This window comes from Stomoxys calcitrans, chromosome 3 (assembly GCF_963082655.1).
Source record: "Stomoxys calcitrans chromosome 3, idStoCalc2.1, whole genome shotgun sequence".
NCBI classification, from domain to species: Eukaryota; Metazoa; Arthropoda; class Insecta; order Diptera; family Muscidae; genus Stomoxys; species Stomoxys calcitrans.
Genome location: NC_081554.1, coordinates 33,231,477 through 33,254,892, shown reverse-complemented (window position 1 = coordinate 33,254,892; position 23,416 = coordinate 33,231,477). Strand labels below are relative to the sequence as shown.

The 23,416-nt window shown below is 40.8% G+C and overlaps 3 protein-coding genes across 6 annotated transcripts in view; 2 read left to right on the top strand and 1 right to left on the bottom strand.

Annotated features, from left to right (window-relative positions):
* LOC106091673 (SUN domain-containing ossification factor) overlaps window positions 1-9,432 on the bottom strand; it is a 148,086-nt gene extending 138,654 nt beyond the window's left edge. Inside the window, exons 1-2 of one of the 2 annotated variants that reach the window (XM_013258279.2) lie at window positions 9,028-9,432; window positions 7,984-8,706 (exon numbers count right to left, since the gene is read on the bottom strand). In XM_013258279.2, coding sequence (XP_013113733.2) covers window positions 7,984-8,706; window positions 9,028-9,065 — 761 coding nt within the window. In that variant the 5' untranslated portion in view covers window positions 9,066-9,432. The remainder of the gene's footprint in view (window positions 1-7,983; window positions 8,707-9,027) is intronic. The other variant, XM_013258280.2, reaches the window with a different exon arrangement.
* Window positions 9,433-11,128: 1,696 nt separating this feature from the next.
* On the top strand, window positions 11,129-16,013 carry LOC106091677 (uncharacterized). Of its 2 annotated transcripts, none has more exons than XM_013258288.2 (3): window positions 11,129-11,226; window positions 11,294-11,509; window positions 14,955-16,013. In XM_013258288.2, the coding sequence occupies exons 2-3, from the start codon at window positions 11,308-11,310 to the stop codon at window positions 15,854-15,856; spliced, it is 1,104 nt and encodes a 367-aa protein (XP_013113742.2). In that variant the 5' UTR covers window positions 11,129-11,226; window positions 11,294-11,307; the 3' UTR covers window positions 15,857-16,013. The 2 variants fall into 2 exon arrangements, with proteins under 2 accessions (XP_013113742.2, XP_013113740.2); XM_013258286.2 differs by having other exon boundaries at window positions 14,949-16,013.
* Window positions 16,014-19,559: 3,546 nt separating this feature from the next.
* On the top strand, window positions 19,560-23,204 carry LOC106091678 (cryptochrome-2). Of its 2 annotated transcripts, XM_059365233.1 has the most exons (4): window positions 19,560-20,347; window positions 20,407-21,815; window positions 21,872-21,965; window positions 22,181-23,204. In XM_059365233.1, exons 1-2 carry the CDS (start codon window positions 19,690-19,692, stop codon window positions 21,348-21,350), a joined length of 1,602 nt encoding a protein of 533 aa, XP_059221216.1. In that variant the 5' UTR covers window positions 19,560-19,689; the 3' UTR covers window positions 21,351-21,815; window positions 21,872-21,965; window positions 22,181-23,204. The 2 variants fall into 2 exon arrangements, with proteins under 2 accessions (XP_059221216.1, XP_013113743.2); XM_013258289.2 differs by having other exon boundaries at window positions 19,641-20,347; window positions 21,872-23,204.
* The last annotated feature ends 212 nt before the right edge of the window (window positions 23,205-23,416 follow it).

The following is a 23,416-nucleotide window of genomic DNA, read 5'->3' as shown; positions in this document are numbered from 1 at the left end:
TTGTCCAATTACTTCCTATTGATATAATGATTTGTTGTCTAGAAATGTTAGCATGCATGTACACAGTGATTTTTGCTTGAGCGTTAACTTGCATTGGCTTACTAAACGCCATATACATCTACACACAAGTACAGCTGCGGCAGCTAACCTGACCCACCACAATACTACGGTGTGATGTACTTAAAATCATTGTTGCATTTTTATTGTTGTTGATTTTCGATTTTATTTCTTGCTCCGGGTTATTAAACAAATGCAAAACTAGCGATAATAAACGCCAGCCAACACAACAAAACTTCAACGACACCAATTGCAGCGGAGCACAGCACAGCCAGGCAGGAAGGCGGTAATCGTCAAACAGACAGGCCCACAAACTTTATTTTTGTGGCGGTGTTTCCATATGGCTGCTCGTTTTCATTTTCCTTGTGTGAATTTTGGCATAAATTTTAATAATTTATTGAATTTCTAACTGAAAATTTACAATAAAAATGTTTTCAATTTCGAACCCTTAAGCCACCCATAAAGTGTTGTAATGAGATTTTTCGCTAACGTAAACGTTTGCTAGGCTTGCTATCTGTCGTCCTGTTCATGGGTATATCATGGTAGTTTTACCCACCTCAACAATCAGTCAGATCTTTTTATTGAACTTTTTGTGTATGTGTGTGTGTGTGTGGCAAGGTGCCCGTCCCCCATTTCATTTGCTTGCCCATTTCGTTTGACTATTCCTAGCGTATCTTTGGCATTTCTTTTTTTGCGATCAGCGCGCTTTCAATTATAATTTGAGGTGGAAAACTTTTGATCTCATTGTCATGGGAAATGTCATGATCCAAAGACATTTTATACGTTGTTCACGAACGGGTGTGTTTGTGGCTGTTTTTTTTTTTGTTTTACTTTTTTGTTGCCAGCTAACTTAGTTTGTATATTAAGGAAATAAGTGAGATATTTTAGTTTTATACTTGCTTCCTTTAAAATGCTATTTGATGGATATTTAACACCTTTGATGGGGGTATGGAAAATTAGAGATTAAGACAAATTTAATAATACACCAAAAAAAACTAAATGGGCTTCAGAGGAAACTCAAAGATTTGTTATATAAATTGATTAAGTTATATAGGTAATTATAACTTTGGAAGCTGATAGGGAAGTGATATGCTTTTTATATTCATCGCCATCGCCATATGTGGTGGTCATTTGTTTTGAAACACATTGAAAAGTTCATGTTCGACCTACGTTTTGGCTGTCCTATAATCTCGCTTCAGTCTACAAAACTAAAGCTTTTGAGTTGAATACTCAAGTAAAACCTGAAGATGGGCCATATTTTGTTTAATGTCCAAAATATGGTATGGTAAGGTTCATTCTCCGATAGAGCTCTCATATACAGGTATACAGGATAGCTAACGCGAACTGTTGCCGATTCAAACGAACACATTTGTTATACCCACCACCATAGGATGGGGGTATACTAATCGAGTCATTCCGTTTGTAACACCTCGATATATTTGTCCAAGACCCCATAAAGTATGTATATTCGGTATCTTCCTGATCGTCTCGACGTTCTGAGTCGATCTAGTAATGTCCGTCCGTCTGTCTTTTGAAATCACGATAGCGGTCGAACGCGTAAAGCTGGCCGCTTAAAATTTTGCACAGATACTTTGTATTGAAGGAGGTCGTTGGGGATTGCAAATCGATGATATCGGTTCAGATTTAGATATAGCTCGCATATAAACCGATCTCCCGATTTGACTTCTTGAGCCCTTACAAGCCGCAATTTTTTTACGATTTGACTGAAATTTTGCATGTAGTGTTTTGTTATGACTTTCAACAACTGAGCCCAGTACGCTCAAAATCGGTATATAACCAGATATAGCTACCATATAAATCAATCTTCCGATTTGACTTTTCAGCCGCAATTTTTGTACGATTTCGTTGAAATTTTCCATATGGTGTTCAGTTATGACTTCCAACAAATGTGCCAAGTACGGTCCAAATCGGTGTATGATCTGATATAGCTCCCATATAAACCGATCTCCCGATTTAACTTATTGAGCCATTACAAGCCGCAATTTTCGTCTGATTTGTCTGAAATTTTGCATATGGTGTTCAGTTATGACTTCCAACAAATGTGCCAAGTACAGTCCAAAATCGGTGTATAGTCTGATATAGCTCCCATATAAAACGACCTCCCGATTTGACTTCTTGAGCCATTACAACCCGCAAAGTTTTCCGATTTGACTGAAATTTTGCACGTGGTGTTCCTATATGACTTCCAACAACTTATTAGGTACGATCCGAATCGGTCTAAAATCTGATATAGCTCCCATATAAAAGGATCTTCCGATTTGACTTCTCTTGAGACCTTACAAGCCTCAATTTTTGTATAATTTGGCTGAAATTTCGCATGTGTCTTCCTTTATGTCTTCCAACAACTATGCTAAGTACGGTCCGAATCGGTCTACAATCTGATATAGCTTCCATATAAACCGATCTCTCGATTTGACTTTTTGAGGCCTTACAAATCGCAATTTTTGTCCAATTTGGCAGAAATTTTGCAAGTGGTGTTCCTTTATGCCTTCCAACAACTGTGTTTAGTACGGTCCGAATTGGTATAAACTCTGATATAGCTCCCATATAAAAGGATCTTCCGATTTGACTTCTCTTGAGACCTTACAAACCGCAATTTTTATCCGATTTGGCTGAAATTTTGTATGTGGTGTTCCTTTATTTCTTTCAACTACTGTGTTAAGAACTGGCCGATCCGGTCTAAAATCAGATATAGCTCCCATATAAACTGATATCCCGATTTGACTTCTTGATCCCTTACAAACCGCAATTTTTGTCCGATTTGACTGAAATTTTGCAAGTAGTGTTCTGTTATGACTTCCAACAACTATATTAAGTACGATTCGAATCGGTCGTAAATCTGTTATAGCTCACATATAAACCGATCTCCCGAGTTGAGTTCTTAAGCCCCTGGAAATCGCAACTTTTGTCCGATTTCGCCGAAATTTGGCATGAAGTGTTCTGTTAAGACTTCCAACAACTATGCCAATTACGGTCAGAATCGTCGTATAACCTGGTATAGCTCCCATATAAACTGATCTCCCAATTTGAGTTCTAAAGCCCCTGGAAGCCGCAATTTTTGTCCGATTTGACTGAAATTTTGCATGCCGTCTCAATAATCTCAGAATCCATTCACTTTTGCTAGATTTGAGCTCTTTTTCCGCCGAATACTACTCTGAGTCGGTCAAAAACGAGTTGCAAGCCCGAGTTGTAATATGGCCCTTTTTGGTCCGTTACCGTACAAAGGCTGACATACTTGCAGTTAACGGGGAAAATGACAAAAAATCCAGGAACACGAATATGAAGTCCGTTTTCGGGGCGCACGTGCGGGGGGTCCCAAAGCGGGCCTCCCCCTCATGCAAAAGCAAATCGAGTATGGAAATTCAAATTTGCCCATGAACATTCCAGCAACAGGTGCAAACTTATCACATCAATAAGTGCCCTCCCATACAAATTTAAGATCAATGGTATGGAGCCACCATTTTATAGCCGAGTCCGAACGGCCTGCCGCAATGCGACATCTCTTTGTGGAGAAGTTTCTACGGCACTGCCATACCAAATGGTACAGTACCTCACAAATGTCGCCAGCATTAGGAGGGAATAACCTCCGCTGAATCTTTTTTCATATGTTCACGTCAGGATTCGAAACCAGGCGTTCAGCGTCATAGATGGACACGCTTACCTCTGCGCTACCGTGGCCTCCCGTCACCGAGTATAGTCTCACGAAATCGATGAATAGGTGGATTGTCAACTACATATGGGGTAGCCAGTCATAGGTAGAGTTGAGCAACGCGAAGTCAATACCTCAAAGAGTTAAACAGGAAGACTCTTGGAAGTGTTTTTATTTCCGATTCTGCCTCGGGTAAGGATCGTTGGGTAAAGAATTCTCACAGTAAGACACCGAAAAATGCTCCAGTGACCCTACATAACCTCTTCTTGACGCCTGCCTATTCTGTCATAAGACTAGAACATAAACAAGGTCCTCAAATGTGTGGCGGGCAGTACTTGGGAAATGGTCAAAGAAACCCTATTGACAAACAAAAGGGCTATTAAACGACGAGTGGAGACCAGATGGCAAATATTGACAATCTGCGAGGAAAACAAGATCATTAAGATTCGATGACATATTAAATGGGCAAAGAAACCCTAAAGACAACGTATAAGGCGATGGGATGACCGGTAATGAAACACGCAGCTCCAGTGTGGGTCGTAGAAGTTTTAGAAACGTACTGAAGAAACTTTTAGACCCATCAAAACGTGGCCTGAAGGACTATAACGAACTTTCACCTGATGTTAAACAATGACTATCTACACAAGGGGACGAAGTCTAAAGATCTGGTCGCAGAAGTAGTAGAAACGCAATGAAGAAACGTATAGACCTTTCAAATCGTTGCATTAAGGACTATAACGAACTGCCACCAGATGTTAAACATTGACCATCTACACAAGGACACGAAGACTAAGGATAATTTTGAAATTTTATCTACAAAATTTCTTCTAAGCTACCAACATAGGATTCATCTGAAGTTCCTACTCACCAAGAAGGATCCCACAACATAAGATAATCAAAATGTTTGGATGTTTAAGAAAGCCGTCTGCCAACACTTTCCCGATCGTCTTACAAAAGCCTCATACAGAACGGGTTTGCACGATATCCAAAAGTATGATGTCCTTATGATATCAACCAAATATAGACCACGCCACTCATTACAGATGACTATAAAAACCAGCCCAGGTCTATGACGAGATGTTTAGCTGGGAGCTAATGGGCGCGTCTCCAGTTGCAGATAGTGGCATGCTCCGTATTCGAAGTAACTGCAACTGCAGTCGCTTATAACCCACTCAGTATTAAGTGGAGATTCACAGTCAGAGACCAGCCGGTACCTGTTCTTCTTTTATACTAATTCTTTAATTCAATTCCATGGCAACCGGTTGTACGTACCGGATTGATCCGATGAAGTCCTTCATCGGCAAGGCCTGCCGCCTCAGTGCTATAACAACAACAACTAATTGCATGTGATACTCGTTATGATAAGGCGAGTTTAAATAACCAATGGCCATGACATACCCGAGGCGATAGGTCCTCCGGACCGGAACAAGCTTGCTCATCTATGGAGATTGATGACGATTGCCAACGAGGATTGTTAAATGGCTGCGGCAAGCTCCTTATATGGAGTATTTTCAACTGCAATCGCAGAAAATCGGCGGTATCGAGTGGAGACTCTCAGTAAGAGGCCGGTCGGAACCGGCTCTTGCTTGAATACTGATTGCATGTGAATTTCTAAATAATGAAAATGCGAATTATTGGCCAAATGAAAATGTGGCTGCAACATCAACATTGGCGCCTTTAAATTGCCAACGGCCATGGCTTTCCCGCTGCGATCGGTTCTGTGGACGGGAAGTGCTCACTAATAAATGAGCAAGTCACATATAAATGTCTCTACAACAACCAGTTCATTTGACCAGCCAATTTTACTAGACTTGCTACCAAGTTGAAGAATTTCAATATCAGAAACCATCTGATTTTGGGTCTTTAAATTACATTGTTACCAAAAACATGGTTACTTCAAGTCCAATAACATCCATCATTTCTTAGAATGGCAAAAGATTTTCTCTATCATCTAAACTAAGGCTTTGGTAGAGCTTGCACAGGCATGACATTCTCCCTTAGGTAGCGACCAGCAGAGCATAGATTTGGCAGAGCAGATTGAATGCTCCAGGTTTTGCACGGTGAATAAGGATGCCCCCCCAAGGATTATGAGGAGGTGTAGCAACTCGCCCGTCATCTCCATTGCATGACCTGATCTTCTGATTGACGTATCCTGGCAAGCCGTCATTTCTTTGGGATCAGATCACCTTCGCATAATTCTCACCATCGACCAACCGTCCGACTTCAAAACCTCTGAGCGCTGGACGTTTATCAATCAGAAGAAGGTCGATTGGGTCGGCTTCAGAGAGTACACCAATCGCCGCTTCAGTTAACCGACACCTCCCTCGAATGTGCTAGTTGCCGAGAGGAAATTCACAGACATCATTAACACAGCACCCGCTCGCTTTATACCAGCCGGTCGAATACCCCAAGTGCGACCCAATTTCCCGGCGCAGGCAGTGGTACTCGCAGAGGAGCGTAATGGGATTCGTTGTACGGACCTCACTAACCCAAGAATCAGCGAGCTGAATCTGGAAATAAACAGGGTAGTCAACGAACATAAGCGCAATGGCTGGAACACTTGGAGCAATGTAACTTAGGCACCAGTGTAGGCAAACTGTGGTCTACTGTTAAGTCGCTCTCAAACTCCGTTAGACGGGATGACAGGACCTCTGCCACTTTTGGCGATGTAACTGTGACTGAACCGAAGAAATGCGCCAGGTTGTTCAGCCGTCAATTTATTGTGCATCCTGAGAGGGGCAAGGCTAAGCAGAGAGCCATTCGTCGTGTCCGCGATCTCAGAGCCAATGGGCAGCCATCACAATATACCAAGGACGAAGTAACAAATGTCATCCGTGGCGCCAAATCATCTATGGCGTTGGGCACCGACGAAATCTCTACCCTGATGCTGAATAATCTTGATCTACCTGGAATTGAGTACCCTACAACTGTCCTCAACCTGTCTTGGAGCACTTTTATAGTTCCCGATGTCTGGAAGAAGGGCTGAGTGATCCCGCTACAGAAGCCTGGAAAGGACCTGAGTTTGGAGGAGTCGACAGACTAATCTCCCTTTTCTCACTAGTAGCCATGACGCTTGAGGCACTGCTCGTCCCGAGCCTCGTTGGAGAATTTCAATTCGCCGGACATCAACATGGATTTCGAATATTGGATAGCACAACAACTGCTTTGGATGTCATCACAGTGGCTTCAATTAGCCCAGGCCATGTGATAGACCGTTCCTCGGGGCAGTGCCCCAAACTATTTGAGGACATCACCAACAGGTCCCTCTCGCCAGGCCTGAAACGTTGCGCCGCGAATTATCTGTGTGGTCGCCAGTCATTAGTGGAATATAGGGATAAGAAGTCGAAGCACCGTAGAGTGAAACAGGGAGTTCCCCAAGGCGGTGTGATATCTTCGGGACTGTTTATCTCTACTTATCCTACCCGTGCGAAGACTGTCTAAGCAATACCTTTAGGCTGTTATCGCAGAGACCATCCAAATCATCATCTTTTGGATAGGTATCCAACGCCCAGAAGCCTTAAGGTAGATCTACATGATCTAGAGCGTAAGGTTGAGCGCTACAAGAGAGAGCCTCTATATCAAGTGGCATATCAAGCCTCTACTTACCCTACCCGTGCGAAGACGTAACTATATGCTGTCTAAGCAATACCTTTTGGCTGTTATCGCAGAGACCATCCAAATCATCATCTTTTGGATAAGTATCCAACGCCCAGAAGCCTTAAGGTAGATCTACATGATCTAGAGCGTGAGGTTCAGCGCTACAAGAGAAAGCCTCTATATCAAGTGGCATATCAAGTCGATCTAGATAACATTCATACGGACACGTGAGCAGATGCGGTAAATAGCTACCGGGTGAATGTAGTACTTGAAAAACGAACGCCTCCCATTGCAACTATAGATATGGTCCTCCCCCAGCAAACCAGAGTAGTTCTGGCTCAATTATGATCCGGCAGATGCAGCTACCTCAACTCCTACAGAGCAAGGATTAATGTCAAAGTGCAGGATGTATATCCCGATTGTGACCAGGGACCACACGACATACGTCACCTGTTTAACTGTCCAGCAAGATCCACTTGACTCAGGCCCAGATCCCTCTAGACGTACCCCATCAGACGAAACATAGAACACAACAAACTGCTAAACAATACTCAGTAGGAAATAGGTACGTACTACGTATTGGCAAGAACAAAATTCGCTTAGTCATGTTAAAAAGAATTTCATCATATAAATGGAAGTGGTATAGCGACAGCACTTACCTTTTGGTTTTATCAGCAGTCTCATCAATTCCATTAACACCGCCAGAGGCTACCTCCTTATCAGCTGGCCCCGACAGTGGTAATGACGTTTCATCAACATTGTTGCCTTTGCTCCCATGATGAGCACCACCTCTACTTTCGTCAGCCTCCAAAGAATTCAAAATATCTACATTGCTGTCAGCATTGACAGCGCCTTCTATGTTGTCGCCTAAAACAACGACATTTTCATTTAAAACTAAATCACTTTGCTCAACGCCATCTCTTTTATCATTCACATCATTTACAACTATGGTATTACTATTACTAAGAGCATCATCATCATCATCATCATCTTCTTCAGCCTTATGTGCAATCGAAACTGATGGTGTGTTAAATGAATTCACACCCCTGCCTTGCCTCGCTGCGTTGGGGTCAGGGGAGGAATGTGCATTGTTTGCAACGGGCTGGAGAAACTTTTTCACTTTCTTATAGTTGGGTAATATATTCACAGTTTTATCTTGGCGATTTTCATTTGGTTTAAGAACATTCTCTTGATCAGCTGTTTTTATTTTGGCGCTTTTGGCGGTGTTGGTGGTACCGATACCAATAGTTCTTTTTGCTGAAGGGGTATCCGTGGGAGGAGCTGCATTCGGCGTCGCCAATTTGGCGTCGCTTGATTTGGGTTCTTGTACTGTATGCTTTGTATTCTCATGGGCAGCAGCAGCAGCATAAAACAGGAAATAACTGCAAAAATACAGAACAACAAATAGAGCGGTATTAAATACTACGCCAGCAGAAAAAAATCCATATAAAAGATAACAATAAACCGAGGGAGAGAGAGAGAGGGAGTCATGTCATGTAATGTGATATGTGTTCAAAGCAAGAGGCACCCACCAAATGCGGGAGCTACAGTCAGAGAGCGAGAAACAACTAGCAAACTAACAAATGTATTCTCCGTATTGCAGTTCCATTGCAGTAAAGCAAGTCTCCTTCTTGCTGGCCAAGGAATTTGCAACACATTCAACCTTTCCACACAAGACAATCGTCATTTTTCTTTCTACGTACCTCAATGAAAATGTTATCAGCAGCAAATTGAAACGCATTTTCCACAACAAAAGCAATATTTTCCACTTTATATTTCACTACCGTAAACAATAACAAATTGAATACGCATCATTTTTTCCTTTCTTAAGATATTTTTGCATATACAATTAGATATATCTTGTTTCTTTTTACGTTTCCTTTGGCACTCTTTTTACACTTTTGCTGCTGCTTTGCTTTCACTTGAATATATAGCCACTAAGGATATAATATTGCAGATATTTTCATACGTGTTCTATAGACCGTGTGACTATTGAATTAATTGCACTAATCTTTATAGATTATTATGAAAATTGGCAGAAAATCTTTAACAAATTTCTCACGGTCGCGTGTATTTACTTCGTTCGAAACGCACAAAAAAAAAACAACTAAATGTCAAAAACTAATTCATGTCAACAATTCTGACAGCTCGATGTGAGAGAGCGGTAGGTGGTGAGAGGAAATATCGAATATCGATAGCATAATATATGTTATCGATGCAAAGAACTGACGTGTAAAAAATTTTTGCTGAAAATGCAGCCAAGTCACCGGCATTAGGGCCCGAATGGGAGTTCAAAGAGGATGGAAATAAAAATAACGACTATAAATTAAGGTGTCATCACAATGTTGCTATGTTTTATTTTAGACCTATTCAGTGCAAGTCAGATGTTCTGTTGTTGTTGTTGTAGCAGTGTGTTGTACAGAGAGGCGGCAGCCCTTACCGATGAAGAACTCCATCGGGTCAATCCGGTATGTACAACCGGCTGCCATGGGATTGAGTCAGTTGTTCTGGATTAAATATTAGTGTAAAGTAGCATTAGTAAGTTATCGATAACAAGATAACAAAGTGGATTTAAAAAGTTGGTGATGAAGGACTCCTCACCGATTCGTAACCAACAAAATCCCTATGTGAAGTGTGCCTACGAATGTAAAAAGAGAACAAGTTGACATCTTCAATGCCAAGTACTGCTAAAAATTAAAAAAAATGTATGGCGGCTGATCGCTTGGCTTAACCTTATTCAGTGAATACTGACTCAGCTTATAGCTGTGAAAAGTAGTGCTCTGTTTATAGTGAGCAAAATTGCAAGAAACTGAAATTGGCAGCACTTGAAACGATTGCCAGCATCATTTTTTATGTTTTATTGGTTTCGATGGTTCGTGTATTTATTTATTTGCGAAAAAATTAATTAAGTAGAGAAAACAATAAGTGCAGATAAAAAACGTGTTTTGGTATGGTAACAAAAACATTCAATTGCTGTCAAATTCCACTTGAGGAGCAATTGCAAATTTCCGCTACAATTCCGAAAGTAGAATACCAACCCTACAGGCTGGTACTATATTCGTTTTTCACAGTTGAAAACATACATTTTTCACGGTTACTTTTACGAAACAATACAAAAATCTTAATGAAAACACGTTACTTTTACGAATATTTTTTCATAAGTAATGAGGGAATGTCCTACTGAATGAAATCAGCAAGTTTTTTTTTTGCTTCAAAATCTCTTATCTAAAAAAAAGTAATCACGAAAAAATGTCGCGAAAAACGAATATAGTACTAGCGATAAGACAAGAGTTTCCAGAAAAATATTTCTTGTATGCAAGGCGGATTTAAAAAGGTGTTCTCACGCGAGCAACCGTTAACAGCCGGCCGGGTTTGACGGTATTAAGATGTCAGATTTTTGTTTGCATTCTCTTTGTTGTTATCTTCTTTCTCGCTTATTCTCCGCTCATGCACGCACACGTATACACACACGCACTCTAATTTTTTTGCGTGTGTTGGCAAAACGACGATCTGCTTGATGGCGGATTGCACCATATGATTAATTTTTCCGCCATATCTTGTATGTAGAGTCAAATACATACCTTTGAATTCTTGATACAAAACAAAAAGTACTCTTTCGGTCCAAAAGTACCATTTCGAATTCTGTATTTCCATCCCTGCTGCACAGCTGGAAAAGACGATAAGGATACATACATACATTTTTCATTTTTTCAAACGCAGAGGTAAGTGGCTTTCATAAATTCTTTCAGAGCTACACAAAGACCATAGATAAATTGGTCTTTAATAAGTATTCTGCGGCTATCAATTCGTGGACCATATCCACTATCAAAGCGATATTTTTCGGCACTAACCTTTCAATTTACTAATTTGATCGGTGTAGGTATTTCGTAAAACCCATAAAAGTAAATATTTATAAATTATACACCCTAATCATAGTTTTATTAATAAAATATTCGTTGTTTAATTTAGGAATAGATATCAGTATGGGACGCTCATGTTATTTCAATTGCATTGATGCGAAACGTCTTTATGGATTTCCTAAAGATCCTGAAGAAAGAATGGCATGGTGCAATATTGTTGGTGCAGACTTTGCTCGGGTACGACCCAACACCAAACTTTGTGAAAAACATTTTGATCCCAAGTATTTAGGTGTAAAAAATTTGAAGAGATATCTTGTCCCTCCAGGTAAGTTTTATGTACAAGAACATAGGGTAAAACCCCGTTAATACTGCTCATAAAATTCGGATTAAAGGCTCTTGTCAGCTGATTTTAAAAAGGAAAAACAGCTGATCGAACCTTTAAATCCGGATTTAAAGAGCAGTGTAAACTGGTTTTAATAAATAAATCAAATAACACAAAATTAAATTGTAAATTTAGCCGTCACATTTCAATGTGTGGTGCAGTCCGATTCAAGTTTAAGCTCAATGACAGAGTACCTTCTTTTTATAGCCGAGTCTGAACGGCATGCCTCAGTGCGACACCTCTTGGGGTAGACGTTTTTATATGGCACATAGTACCTCACCAATGTCGCCAGAATTAGGAGGTGGTCACCACCGCTGAATTTGTACTGATGTTCTACGAGCGCCTAGAAAGAGAATATGACCGCTGTGCCGCCTATTATATTGAAAACGATCTGGGAAATTTTAGTGCGAAAATAGGGAAGAAAATTATCTTTGGTCCAACAACTGGAAAATTTTGACTACACGAAGAAACTTGCGATAATGGGTTGAAGATAATAGACTTCGCCGCGGCAAAGAATATGGCAGTTAGCAGCACCGGATTCCAACATAGAAGGATTCACACGGCCACATAGCTGTCACCCGATGAAAACATAGATGGAAGGCATCAAACAGCGTGTTAGATGCATGATCGATCCCAGGGTCGATTTGGATCATTACCTTGTTGTAGCAAATGTTTGCACTCGTTTCAGTTTGGCGGGAAACGTACGATCTAAAACTGCACGGAAGCTGGACATCAGAAAAAGGTGGCAACGGCAAATTCCACTCGGCTGACCCTTTCTTTCCATGGAAAGAGCCGCAATATCCGTATTTGGGTACCAAAAGCCTACCCTAGGGCAACCGTGGTACGACCAGGAGTGTCAAAAAGCTACTGAAGCCAAGAATGCGGCAAAGAGGGCAAAATTATAGTCAGTACCAAAGCGCCAGGCGAAGAAGAGGTATCGGGAATGAATGAAAAGATCCAAAAAGTCTACAGGCGCATACTCCTGCGTAGCTAAAGAAGGAAATCTGGTAACTGATACAGATAGTGTGCCGAGGATATGAAAATAACACTTTTTCCAGCTGTTGGTATGCGATGATGGTGGCCATGAGTATACCGCAGTACCAATTCCTGATTGTCGTATAGAATGTGTACCACATAGTCAAAGCAAGGGTCACGAAGCCGTAGCCAGGCTAAAAAACTATAAGACAGCAGGTGCCAATGGTTTGCCGACTGAACTATTTGAAACCGGTTGCGACATACTAATAAAGCGTATGCATCATCTCGTCTGTGCAATTTGGTTAGAAGAACGCATATCCGATGACTGGCACCTCTGCATACTATGTCCCGTACACAAAAAAGCGGACAAGACGGTATGTGCCAACCACAGAGGAATAAGTCGCCTGCCCTTCACATACAAGATACAATCGAGGGTACTGTGTGAAAGACTAAAGTCTAAAGTCAACGAAATTATTAGGACCTATCGGTGTGTCTTTAGACCTGGTAAATCCACCATAGAGTAGATATTTACACTGCGCCAAATCCTGGAAAAGGCTCGACAAATCAAAACCTATATTTTCGTTGACTACAAATCAAAACCTATATTTTCGTTGACTACAAAGCCGCCTTCGACAGCCCTATACGCTTAAAAGGTATTTCAAACGATGTCTGAGTTTGGTATCCCTGCCAAACTGATACTAATTTGCTGGATGACGTGTGCCGACATACGCCCCTCAGTTAAAATAGAAAAGAACTTCTTCGAAACGTTCAATACCAAACAAGGTTTCAGACAAGAAGATAGCCTATCGTGTGATCTCTTTAATACCCTGCTGGAGAAGATTATATGCGATGCTGGTGTGAATAGGCATGACACGCTACTCACAAGAGAACATATGCCATTCACCTATGCCGACGACATCGATATTATGGGTCGGTCACCGGAAGAAGCAATTGCAGCCTTTGAAAGAGTGTCAACGAAAATGGGTTTGGCAATAAATGGAGATAAGACTAAGTGGATGATAGTTCAGGTCATGTAAGAGTGGCAGTCCCTTACACTCCCTAAGACAATTTTTTAAGTCCATTGTTATACCACAGTAGCGACAGACCTAGGCTTCTGGCGGGAATCGAACCCATGACCCCTGCACTGGTAATCCAAGCACGATACCAACAATCTTTGAGATAGTCAGAAACTTTATCTACCTCGGTACCGACATAACCAAAACAAATGACACCAGTTTTGCCCGGCATGGAATAGCTGTGAGCACCACACAGGCATTGAGGTCCGATCTGTGTAGTGTTCATTGCTGTAACGAAGCTTAGCTGTGAGCTACCGAGAGCGTCCACAGGCAGCGGATAGTGGAATACTCCATACGGAGTGGCTGCAACGGCAGTCGCGGATACTCAGCGGTGTTGGGCGGAGAGTCTCAGTGCTCTAGCTCGCTCATCTATAGCATCATGAGGAGGATCGCCACCTCCACATGCTAATGTTGTTACAACAACAGCAGTTTTGAAATAAAACCAAGGATAATATTGGCTAACAGATGCTACTTTGGATTGAGCAAGCAGCTGAGGAATAAAACCACCTCTCGACAGGCGAATATTACACTATACAAGACATTGATACTACCCGTGCTGTTGTATGGCTCCGAAGCATGAGTACTCGCGAAAGCAGATGAGGCAGTACTTGGAGTGTTTGAGAGAAAAATCCTTCGTTAAGTATATGGACAAGTTTGCGTTAATGGAGAATGAACCACGTATGAACAACGAGCTGTATGACGACTATAGCATACTTAAACGAATCCATAACAACGGTTGCGTTGGCTAGGTCATGTTGTCAGAATAAATGAAGGAGCTCCCCGGAGGAGAAAACGCATATTTATGACAGTAATTGGTACTGTCACCATGGATTGGTGGTATGATTTGATAAAAACACCCTGATAGAAATATTCTTACCACCAAGTAATGTCCCAAAATAAGTGTACCACGTGCTGCTACAATCAACAACAACAACAACAATGAATATGAGAAACAGAGTTTAAGTTCGGAACTACTCGAGCAATTAATCCGCAGTGGTGCTTCAATGGCGCCCTACATGGGGCAACACATTTTACGGCATTTTTCAACAATAAAGTTGATGATGATTTATGAATACTATGCCTTCTTGATTTCCTAAAAAGGATTCTATCTGCGTGCAAAGATTAGCCCAGCTCTATTCTATTTCTTCCAAAAGGTTAACACCGCTTTTCACAAAACTTAATTGAAATAGGTTTATTTGACATATGTCCTTTATAGAACTGTTAAGCAAAATTTTGCTGCATTACGACCGTATTTAAAAATTAAAATCAATTATAATTAAACCCAACTTGTTAAAATAATTAAAAGTAATTTTAAATTTCAATTTCACAAGTTATAGCTCCTCAACAAAATGAAAACAATCAGACCCTTCCGAAGAATGACGAAATTCAGTCCCTTCCGAAGAATGAGGAAATTCAATCCCTTCCAAAGAATGAGGAAATTCAGTCGCTTCCAAAAATTAAAGATCCTCAACACAAAGAAAACAATCAGCCCCATCCGAAGAATGAGGAAATTCAGTCACTTCAGTCTAATACTTCCTTCTCCGAAGGCGAAGACACCATCAATTTCCCAAATAAGCCGTTGAAGACCTGCGGTTCCATCATTCCCTTGAAAAAGAGAAAAATAGCTGAGTCAAAAAATGTAACATCTTGCTGCAGTTGTGATTGCCATAAAAAACCGGACACTAGCCCCCAAAAGCTCGAGAAGGGAAAACTTCAAACCGAGGCGGGTTCATTGGAGAAGCTAATTTCCGAACATAAGAAGCAAATGGAAATAGCAGGCAAGGATTATGAAAAACTAATGCTACAAAACACCAAATTAAACGCTGAAATAGAATCTCATAAGGAAAACATTGAGGAGTTATCGAAAATTATTTTTGGCCTGTCGACGGATATAGAATCGAAAGCTCCCAAATTTGCAAGAATGATATGCGGCAAAACCAATAGATATTCGACGGACCAATTGGACATAGCTCAAAGTATACACCATGTCTCACCGAAATGCTATAGATTCATGAAAGAGGACCTTAGTTTTCATCTGCCAAGTCCATCCACTCTATTGAAACTGCGTCCACCAAGTTCTATAGAAACCGGAATAGAAAACAACGCAGAAGTACACCAGAAAGAAGTTGCTGCATCATTCAATAAAGAAGAACAACAATGCGAAATGATATTTGGCGAAATGGACTGCCAGCCTTCTCTGGAATGCGATATATCCCACGATATCAAAATTGAGCTATAAGGGCGATAACCAACTGCATCACTCACAACCTCATAATACAGAACATGCTTGCAGAATTATGAATAGGATGACGTAACCAATGCGATTTTATCATACCAACTAAATATAGTCGTTGGTAGACCACCCATTGCAAATGAGGAGAAAGGCCCGCCTAGGAAAGCCAATCCAGCTTGATTCTGGATGTTATAGCAGACTAGACTGGTATCGCTCGAGCTTAAACCGAAAGTAAAGGCTTCGGAAGCAGGAAATGCTGGCACAGACAATATAAGGTTCTTTGCTGTATGGACCAAACAGCCCGAGTCTCATTACCAGTGCTTTTATCATTGTGGGGCAGGCAGCCCCAACATCACTCACCAAATTGACAATGCAGCAACAACAGCCCGCCAACACAGTCGACTGTGCCACTCCGACACCAGCAGCAAAGCCGATCGAAATGACAGCGTGCCAGAGCCCCATTTACTCCACCTCGATGAAATGTAATGCTTGTAGCTTAGTGTGTTGCAGAGCTTGTGGAGCTGAAACATTGTCATTCCGTTTGTCTTTAACGCCACAATCGGAGGTAAAGTTAATTTTTTTTTTTCAAACCCAAACATTGTCTAACTACAGATTTTTTTTTTTTATTTTTCAGTCCCTTTTATTGAACCGGTACCAATGTCATTGACCATTTTCGCCCTTCGATTTGAATATAACACAGCGCAGGTAAATTGATTTTGTTTTTCTTTTTGTTAAATCAAAACTTTGTCTAAAGACTAATTTTCTTTTCTATTTTTCAGTTGCCCGCATTAAAATTTTCCCAATTTGATTAACCATTGTTATTGCCACTTGTACGAAATCATGACTATAATTGCAGCAAGCCAAGATAAAACGTCATTAAAAAGGTTCTATTGGCATACTTCCGGTGCCGGATGGACGGTTTAAAGTGGTCAGCATCGATATTATTGGTCATATTCCGCAGTCGACATATTTACACGTTGGCCAGTGGCTAGACCTATAATAATCGAAACTGTGGCGAAGAATTTCTTAGTGGATGGATAGCAAAACCTGGAATGATTTCTAAGGTGATGAAGGACCAAGGTCGACAATTCGAGCCAGAATTGTTTCGAGAAGTTGCTGGGAACCAATACAACACTTTGTCGCATCTAGTCAAATTGAACGCTTGAAGCTGTAATGGAATAATTTCGCATCACTTGCATTCTGATTCGCAAGGTGATAAAGGGCCAATGTAGACAATTCGAGCCAGAATTGTTTCGAGAAGTTGCTGGGAACCAATACAACACTTTGTCGCATCTAGTCAAATTGAACGCTTGAAGCTGTAATGGAATAATTTCGCATCGCTTGCATTCTGATTCGCATCATTCATCACGAACCTGGGGGCTACTTCAACAACAACCGGCACTGAACAACTATGAGACTTCCACGGACTTCAGATTCCTGTTCCTGGAGTCAAAATTAAGGGGGTTGCTCAAAATTAAGTAGTCGATTATGGATGGACTATAGTTGCGTTGCTTGGAGGAAAAACCATGTAATAAAATTAAGTAAAAATTTGGAATTTTTTCTGTTTCATTCAATATTAGTGTTCTGAGCGTTCGGCTACTTATTAAATTGTAAAAACATATGTGTCTTAATACAGAAATGGATATTTCTGGACCAAATTTTGGCCGTTGGCAACTCAACTGAAGTTGGGTTGCTGTATCCATAATCGACCCAGGGTCCTACAAAGTGCATTTTCCTGTAATGACCACCAATGACCCGCGGCGTTCTGTCCTATTGATCGCAACAAACCTGTTCACTGCAGGGGCTTGAAGAGAATCGCTACATCTACATGCGAATATGTGGCTATAACAACAACAAAAACAACTTACAGTGACTCACATATGTTTTCGAACTATTAAAAAAAAAAAATTAAATATTTTCATTGTTTTATTTCTAAGGATTGATAAAAAGCCCAAAAATCTTGTTCACAAAGTTAGAACTATCATAAAGATAGGACTATGTCATGATCACATTAAGTATTGTACATGGTATGGTAATCCTTATTGGAACTGATGGCCTCCAATCTTCTTGCAAATATGATTCGACTGCAAATATGATCAAAGATTTTCATCAGATTTGTGTTATTGTTGTTGTGGCCACATTTTTATGTGGAGGTGGCGATCCTTGACAGGCTTGTTCCGGTCCAAAGGACCCTGTCATATCGAGCATCATAGGCACTCAATATTTGTGCAAGAGCCGGTGCCGCTCGACCTCTCACTGAGACTCTCCGCTCGATACCGCTGATTGTCCGCGACTGCCGTTGCGGCTACTCAGTATGGAGCATTCCACTATTCGCAAACTGTGGACGCGCCCGGTAGCTCGCAGCTAAACTTCTCGCGACAGCAATGAGCACCACACAAATCGGACCTCAATGTTCCAGCCTGTGTGGTGCCGGGACAGCTGTGAGCAGATTGGTGTCAGGACTTTGCGTTGGAGTTTCGAGATAATTTGACGTTCGATGCTGTGTTGATGGGGTCGTTATCTTCCTGGAAAATACATTTTTTATTTGGGAAACCCATTTTACCAGCGCTCGAGGGAAGATTTAGCATTAACAAGTAAAAGCGTGCTAAGTTCGGCCGGGCCAAATCTTATATACCCTCCACCATTGTCAAGTTCCTTAAATAACTTTTTTAAATAAAAAAACACCAGTCATAGAAAAACCTCACCTCCAAAATTTCAGGCAAATCGAGTAATAATTGCCCCCTCCAGAGGCTCAAAAAGTCAAACTGGGAAGTCGGTTTATATGGCAGCAGTTTCTGGTTATATACCGATTTAGAAAATACTTGGAACAATTGTTGGAAGTCATACCAAAACGACATATGCAAAATTTCAACCATATCGGATAAGAATTGCACCCTCTAGAAGCCCATGAAGTCTAATGGAGAGATCGGTTTATATGGCGGCTATATCAGGATATGGACTGATTTAGACCACACTTGACAAAGTTGTTGAAAATCAAAATAAAGCACTTCATGCTAAATTTTGGCCAAATCGGATAAGAATTGCGCCCTCTAGAAGCTCAAGAAGTCAAGACCCAAGATCGGTTTATATAGCAGCTATTTCAGGTTATCAACCGATTTCAACCATACTTGGCACAGTTGTTGAAAGTCATAACGAAATTCGACAGGAATTACGCCCTCTGGAGGCTCAAGAAGTCTAATCGGGAGATCGGTTAATATGGCGGCTATATCAGGTTATGGACTGATTTAGACTATCCTGGGCACAGTTTAGGGTGTCATACCAGAACATTTCATGCAGAATTTCAGACAAATCGGATAAGAATTGCGCCCTCTATCCTCAATAAATTGTAACCGGTGAATGAAAAATCCGGCTTTTTAAATTATCACTACAGTTGCTTTTTGGAATTCTCCGCAGCGATATTCGATACAATCAAAATTTATCGGTATGTTCATTGTTCTTACGTTCAATGTCATACGATACGTTGTTGGCTAACTTATTCTAAAAAACAGCTGATGTAGCCTACAGTTTTGATTTTTCTTTTGTTTTTAACTGGAATTTTTTTTTCACTTTGCATTTAGAATTCGTCTGAAGCGGACGCTTCGGGATTCGATGCTTAGTCATCGTTATACACAGTACAGTTATAACTGTACATTGGTTTTAATTCTGTATTTTTAATACACGTGTTTTAATTTACAGTTGGTGGGGACACCAACTTCGGAAGTACAACCTGGCATATAGAGTCGTACTCTGCCATTTCGATTAAAGTCCAAAAAAAAAAAAAAAAAAAAAATAACTGGAATTTTAGCGCGCACAAAAAAAAAAAAAACGCTCTCCAAATAATGGGAGATAAATTGACTTTAATCCATTGGTTTCGCAAAGGCTTGCGAGTTCACGACGATCCTGCTCTACATAGAGTTTTCCAGCGGGCTCATGAAAATCCTCAGTATTGTGTTCGTCCCATTTTTATACTTGACCCTGGGATATTGCGATGGCTTAATGTTGGAGCTAATCGTTGGCGATTCTTGCAACAAAGTCTCGAAGATTTGAATCAACAGTTGTTGGCTTTAAACAGTCGTCTCTATGTTGTGCGAGGTAGTCCCTCAGCTGTTTTCCCACGACTATTCGAGGAATGGCGAGTAGAGCTGCTGACCTTTGAAGAAGATATCGAACCATTTGCTCTCAAGCGAGATGAGGAAATTAAGTCAATGGCGCGTGAAAGGAAAATAGCAGTGGAGACATTTTGGTCGCATACCATGTTTAACCCATATACGGTGATACAGAAGAATATGGGCAAAGCTCCTTTAACCTATCAGAAATTTTTGGAAATTATTGAAAAAATGAAAGTGCCCGAACCTCAAGAGATTGATAAGAAACTTGAAAATGAATTGCCCTGCAAGGATAGCTGGGAAGAAAAGGATGAAAATTGTTATAAAGTGCCTTTATTGGAAGATATGGTGACGAATATGGAAGCACTGGGGGTGGAGAAATTCCCAGGAGGTAGTTTTTTTTGTGTAGTAAAATTGGCTCATAATATCTTGATTATATTATTCATTTAGGTGAAACTGAGGCCTTGCGCCGCTTGGAAATGTCCCTTTCTAATGGCCCTTGGGTGGCAGCTTTTGAGAAACCCAATACCTCACCAAATGCCTTGGAGCCTTCTACCACTGTTTTGAGCCCTTATTTGAAATTTGGTTGCCTAAGCTCTCGACTTTTCTACAAAAAACTCATAGAGGTCCTAAAAAAACACCCGAAACATTCTAAACCTCCAGTTTCATTGTTGGGTCAGCTTTATTGGAGAGAATTTTATTATACCGCGGCCACATTTGAACCGAATTTTGATCGCATGATAGGCAATTCGATTTGTTTACAAATACCTTGGGAGGTAAATGATTCCCACCTGGAGGCCTGGACATTTGGCCGCACTGGCTACCCTTTCATAGACGCCATAATGCGTCAGCTGAGACAAGAGGGATGGATACATCATTTGGCCCGCCATGCTGTGGCCTGTTTTTTAACACGCGGTGACCTTTGGATTTCATGGGAAGAAGGACAAAAGGTATTCGAAGAATTGCTTTTGGATCAGGACTGGGCCCTTAATGCGGGCAATTGGATGTGGCTTTCGGCTTCGGCCTTCTTTCATCAGTATTTTCGTGTTTACAGTCCGGTAGCCTTTGGCAAAAAGACCGACCCCACTGGAGCCTACATTAGAAAATATGTACCTGAGTTGGCTAAATATCCTGCTGGGGCAATTTATGAGCCCTGGAAGGTATCACTAGCTGATCAGCGCAAATATGGTTGCGTTCTGGGGGAACATTATCCTCATCGTATTGTCAATCATGAATTGGTACACAAGGAGAATATTAAACGCATGACTGCGGCCTATAAAGTAAATCGTGAAGTTAAAACGGGAAAAGAAGAACAACCAAACGCAGGATCCAAGAGGAAAAGAGAAAAGGCAAATGGATCATCAAATTCCAAGACAAAGAAGAAGAAACCCTAAAAGGAACCAAGGAAATGTTTTAAACTCGGTTGAAACGAAATACAATTTCGTACTGCTTTCGTTGAGAAATTATTTGTTTTCATTTTACTTATCAATTGTTATAATCGAATATTACTTTAAAAGAGGCATGCAAGTATTTTATTAACATTTAAAATTATAAGTTTTTATATTTTTATGAATATATTGCTTTTATACATTCCAATGGATATAATTATGCTGTTCTACATTTTATAACATTTGAACTATACAAGAACTAGGCGAACATTAGTATTGTGAACCCCAGAAACTTTGCTTATGTCGCTAAGGACTGCTTGGTGATGGCGGTTATTAACAAGGAGTAAGAAGAGGGCTGCAGGCCTAGATCGATTGTCAACTGTATTCTCCGACATCCTTTCGGAATTGCCAGGACCTCCTACAGATTTTGTCGATATAGGCTGGGAAAGGTGACATATCAAACAAGTATAGGTAAGATGAAGTAAAAACGTGTGGTGTTCAGTAGAATAGTGGAATTTTCCATACAGAATAGCTGCAACGGCACTCGCGGACAATCAGCGGTATAGAGCGGAGAGTCTCAGTGAGAGGCCGGGCGGAACCTATGACCCTCGATGTGACAAGGTGAGTTATTGGCGCCTTTAAATAACCAAAGACCATCGTGTTCCCGTGGTGATCGGTCCTTTGGAACGGAACGAGCTTGCTCACCTACAGGAGCATGGCAAGGATCGCCACTTCCACATGAAAATGTGGCTACATAAGTGGGCTACTGTCTTGCCGCAATCATCTGGTTCTAGGAAAATTTAATGTGCATCATATTTCATGGCATTCTCCCTTAGGTAAAGACTAGCGGGGCATAGCTTTGGCAGAACAAATTGAAGGCTCCACATTTTTTACGTTGAATGAGGATGGCCCCACTAGGATTACGAGGAGGTGTAGCAGCTAGCCAGACATTTCCATTGCATACCCTGATCTTCTGAGTGACGTATCCTGGGCTCAGACCATCTCCCCATAATTCTCACCATCGACCACCCGACTTCATAACTCACAGACGAGTGTGATGGGATTCGTTGTACGGACCCTACTAAACCAAGAATCACCCCAGCTCCAAAAGCAAAGCAATTCTTATCCTTTACCCTTTGTTTGCCTATAGAGATATACATAAGATATATATAAGATTCGGCCCCGCCGAACATAGCACACCTTTACTTGTTTTTCCCTGATTTGGCTGTCAAAAAATCAACAAATCACTAAAACTTAAAACTATTTTTACTCAAATATACCGAAGTAAAGTTTGCAATGTTATCCAAACTACGACTATTAGTAAAATTGGCCTTCAAGCCTAATTTAAGTCCACCTCCTCCCCAAATAAAATTGCAATATCGCAAATTAACTGTTAACTCTTCTCAGGTTGAGATTGTGGATATTAATATGGATGATGAGCAGCCCATGTCGGATGACAATAATTACACCGACCTTACTGGTTCTACAACATCACCGATTGACATTGACCCTTGGCTAGATGAAGAAGCAGCTAAAGAAGGTACCGTAGATATGGAAATGGTGGAAAAGTTCAAAAAGGTTATCGAGTATGTTGATCCACCGCAAAATCGTTCAGGGCTTTATGTGTCCAAAGATATTGAAATATGGCTACCTCCCAAAATGCTAAGTAAAGCAACATATCGCTATGATCTGGATGAGAGTGACAAGGGTGCGGTTCATGATGACACAAGAATATGCAAATTTGAGGATTAGAAAACATCTATCAAGTTCATATACAAATCATGCACCTATGTTTGGAAGGTTTAAATTGCTAATAAATTGACGAACTGTCTGCATAGAATAATGGAGCACAAAATGCATGTAAGCCGATGTTGGTAATTAATTCACTCCTTGTAGAAAGCAAAATTTCAAGAAATGCGCATTTAAACTAAATATCTAGGAAAACTCATTGGGTTGACTTTATTTTTAACCCTTGATAACTTGTGTTATCACTTAAAGTTTGTGGGTCTCTAAGTTGACCCTGGAGACGACTGAACTTACCTCAGCTTTCGACATAACCACGTTACAACTGT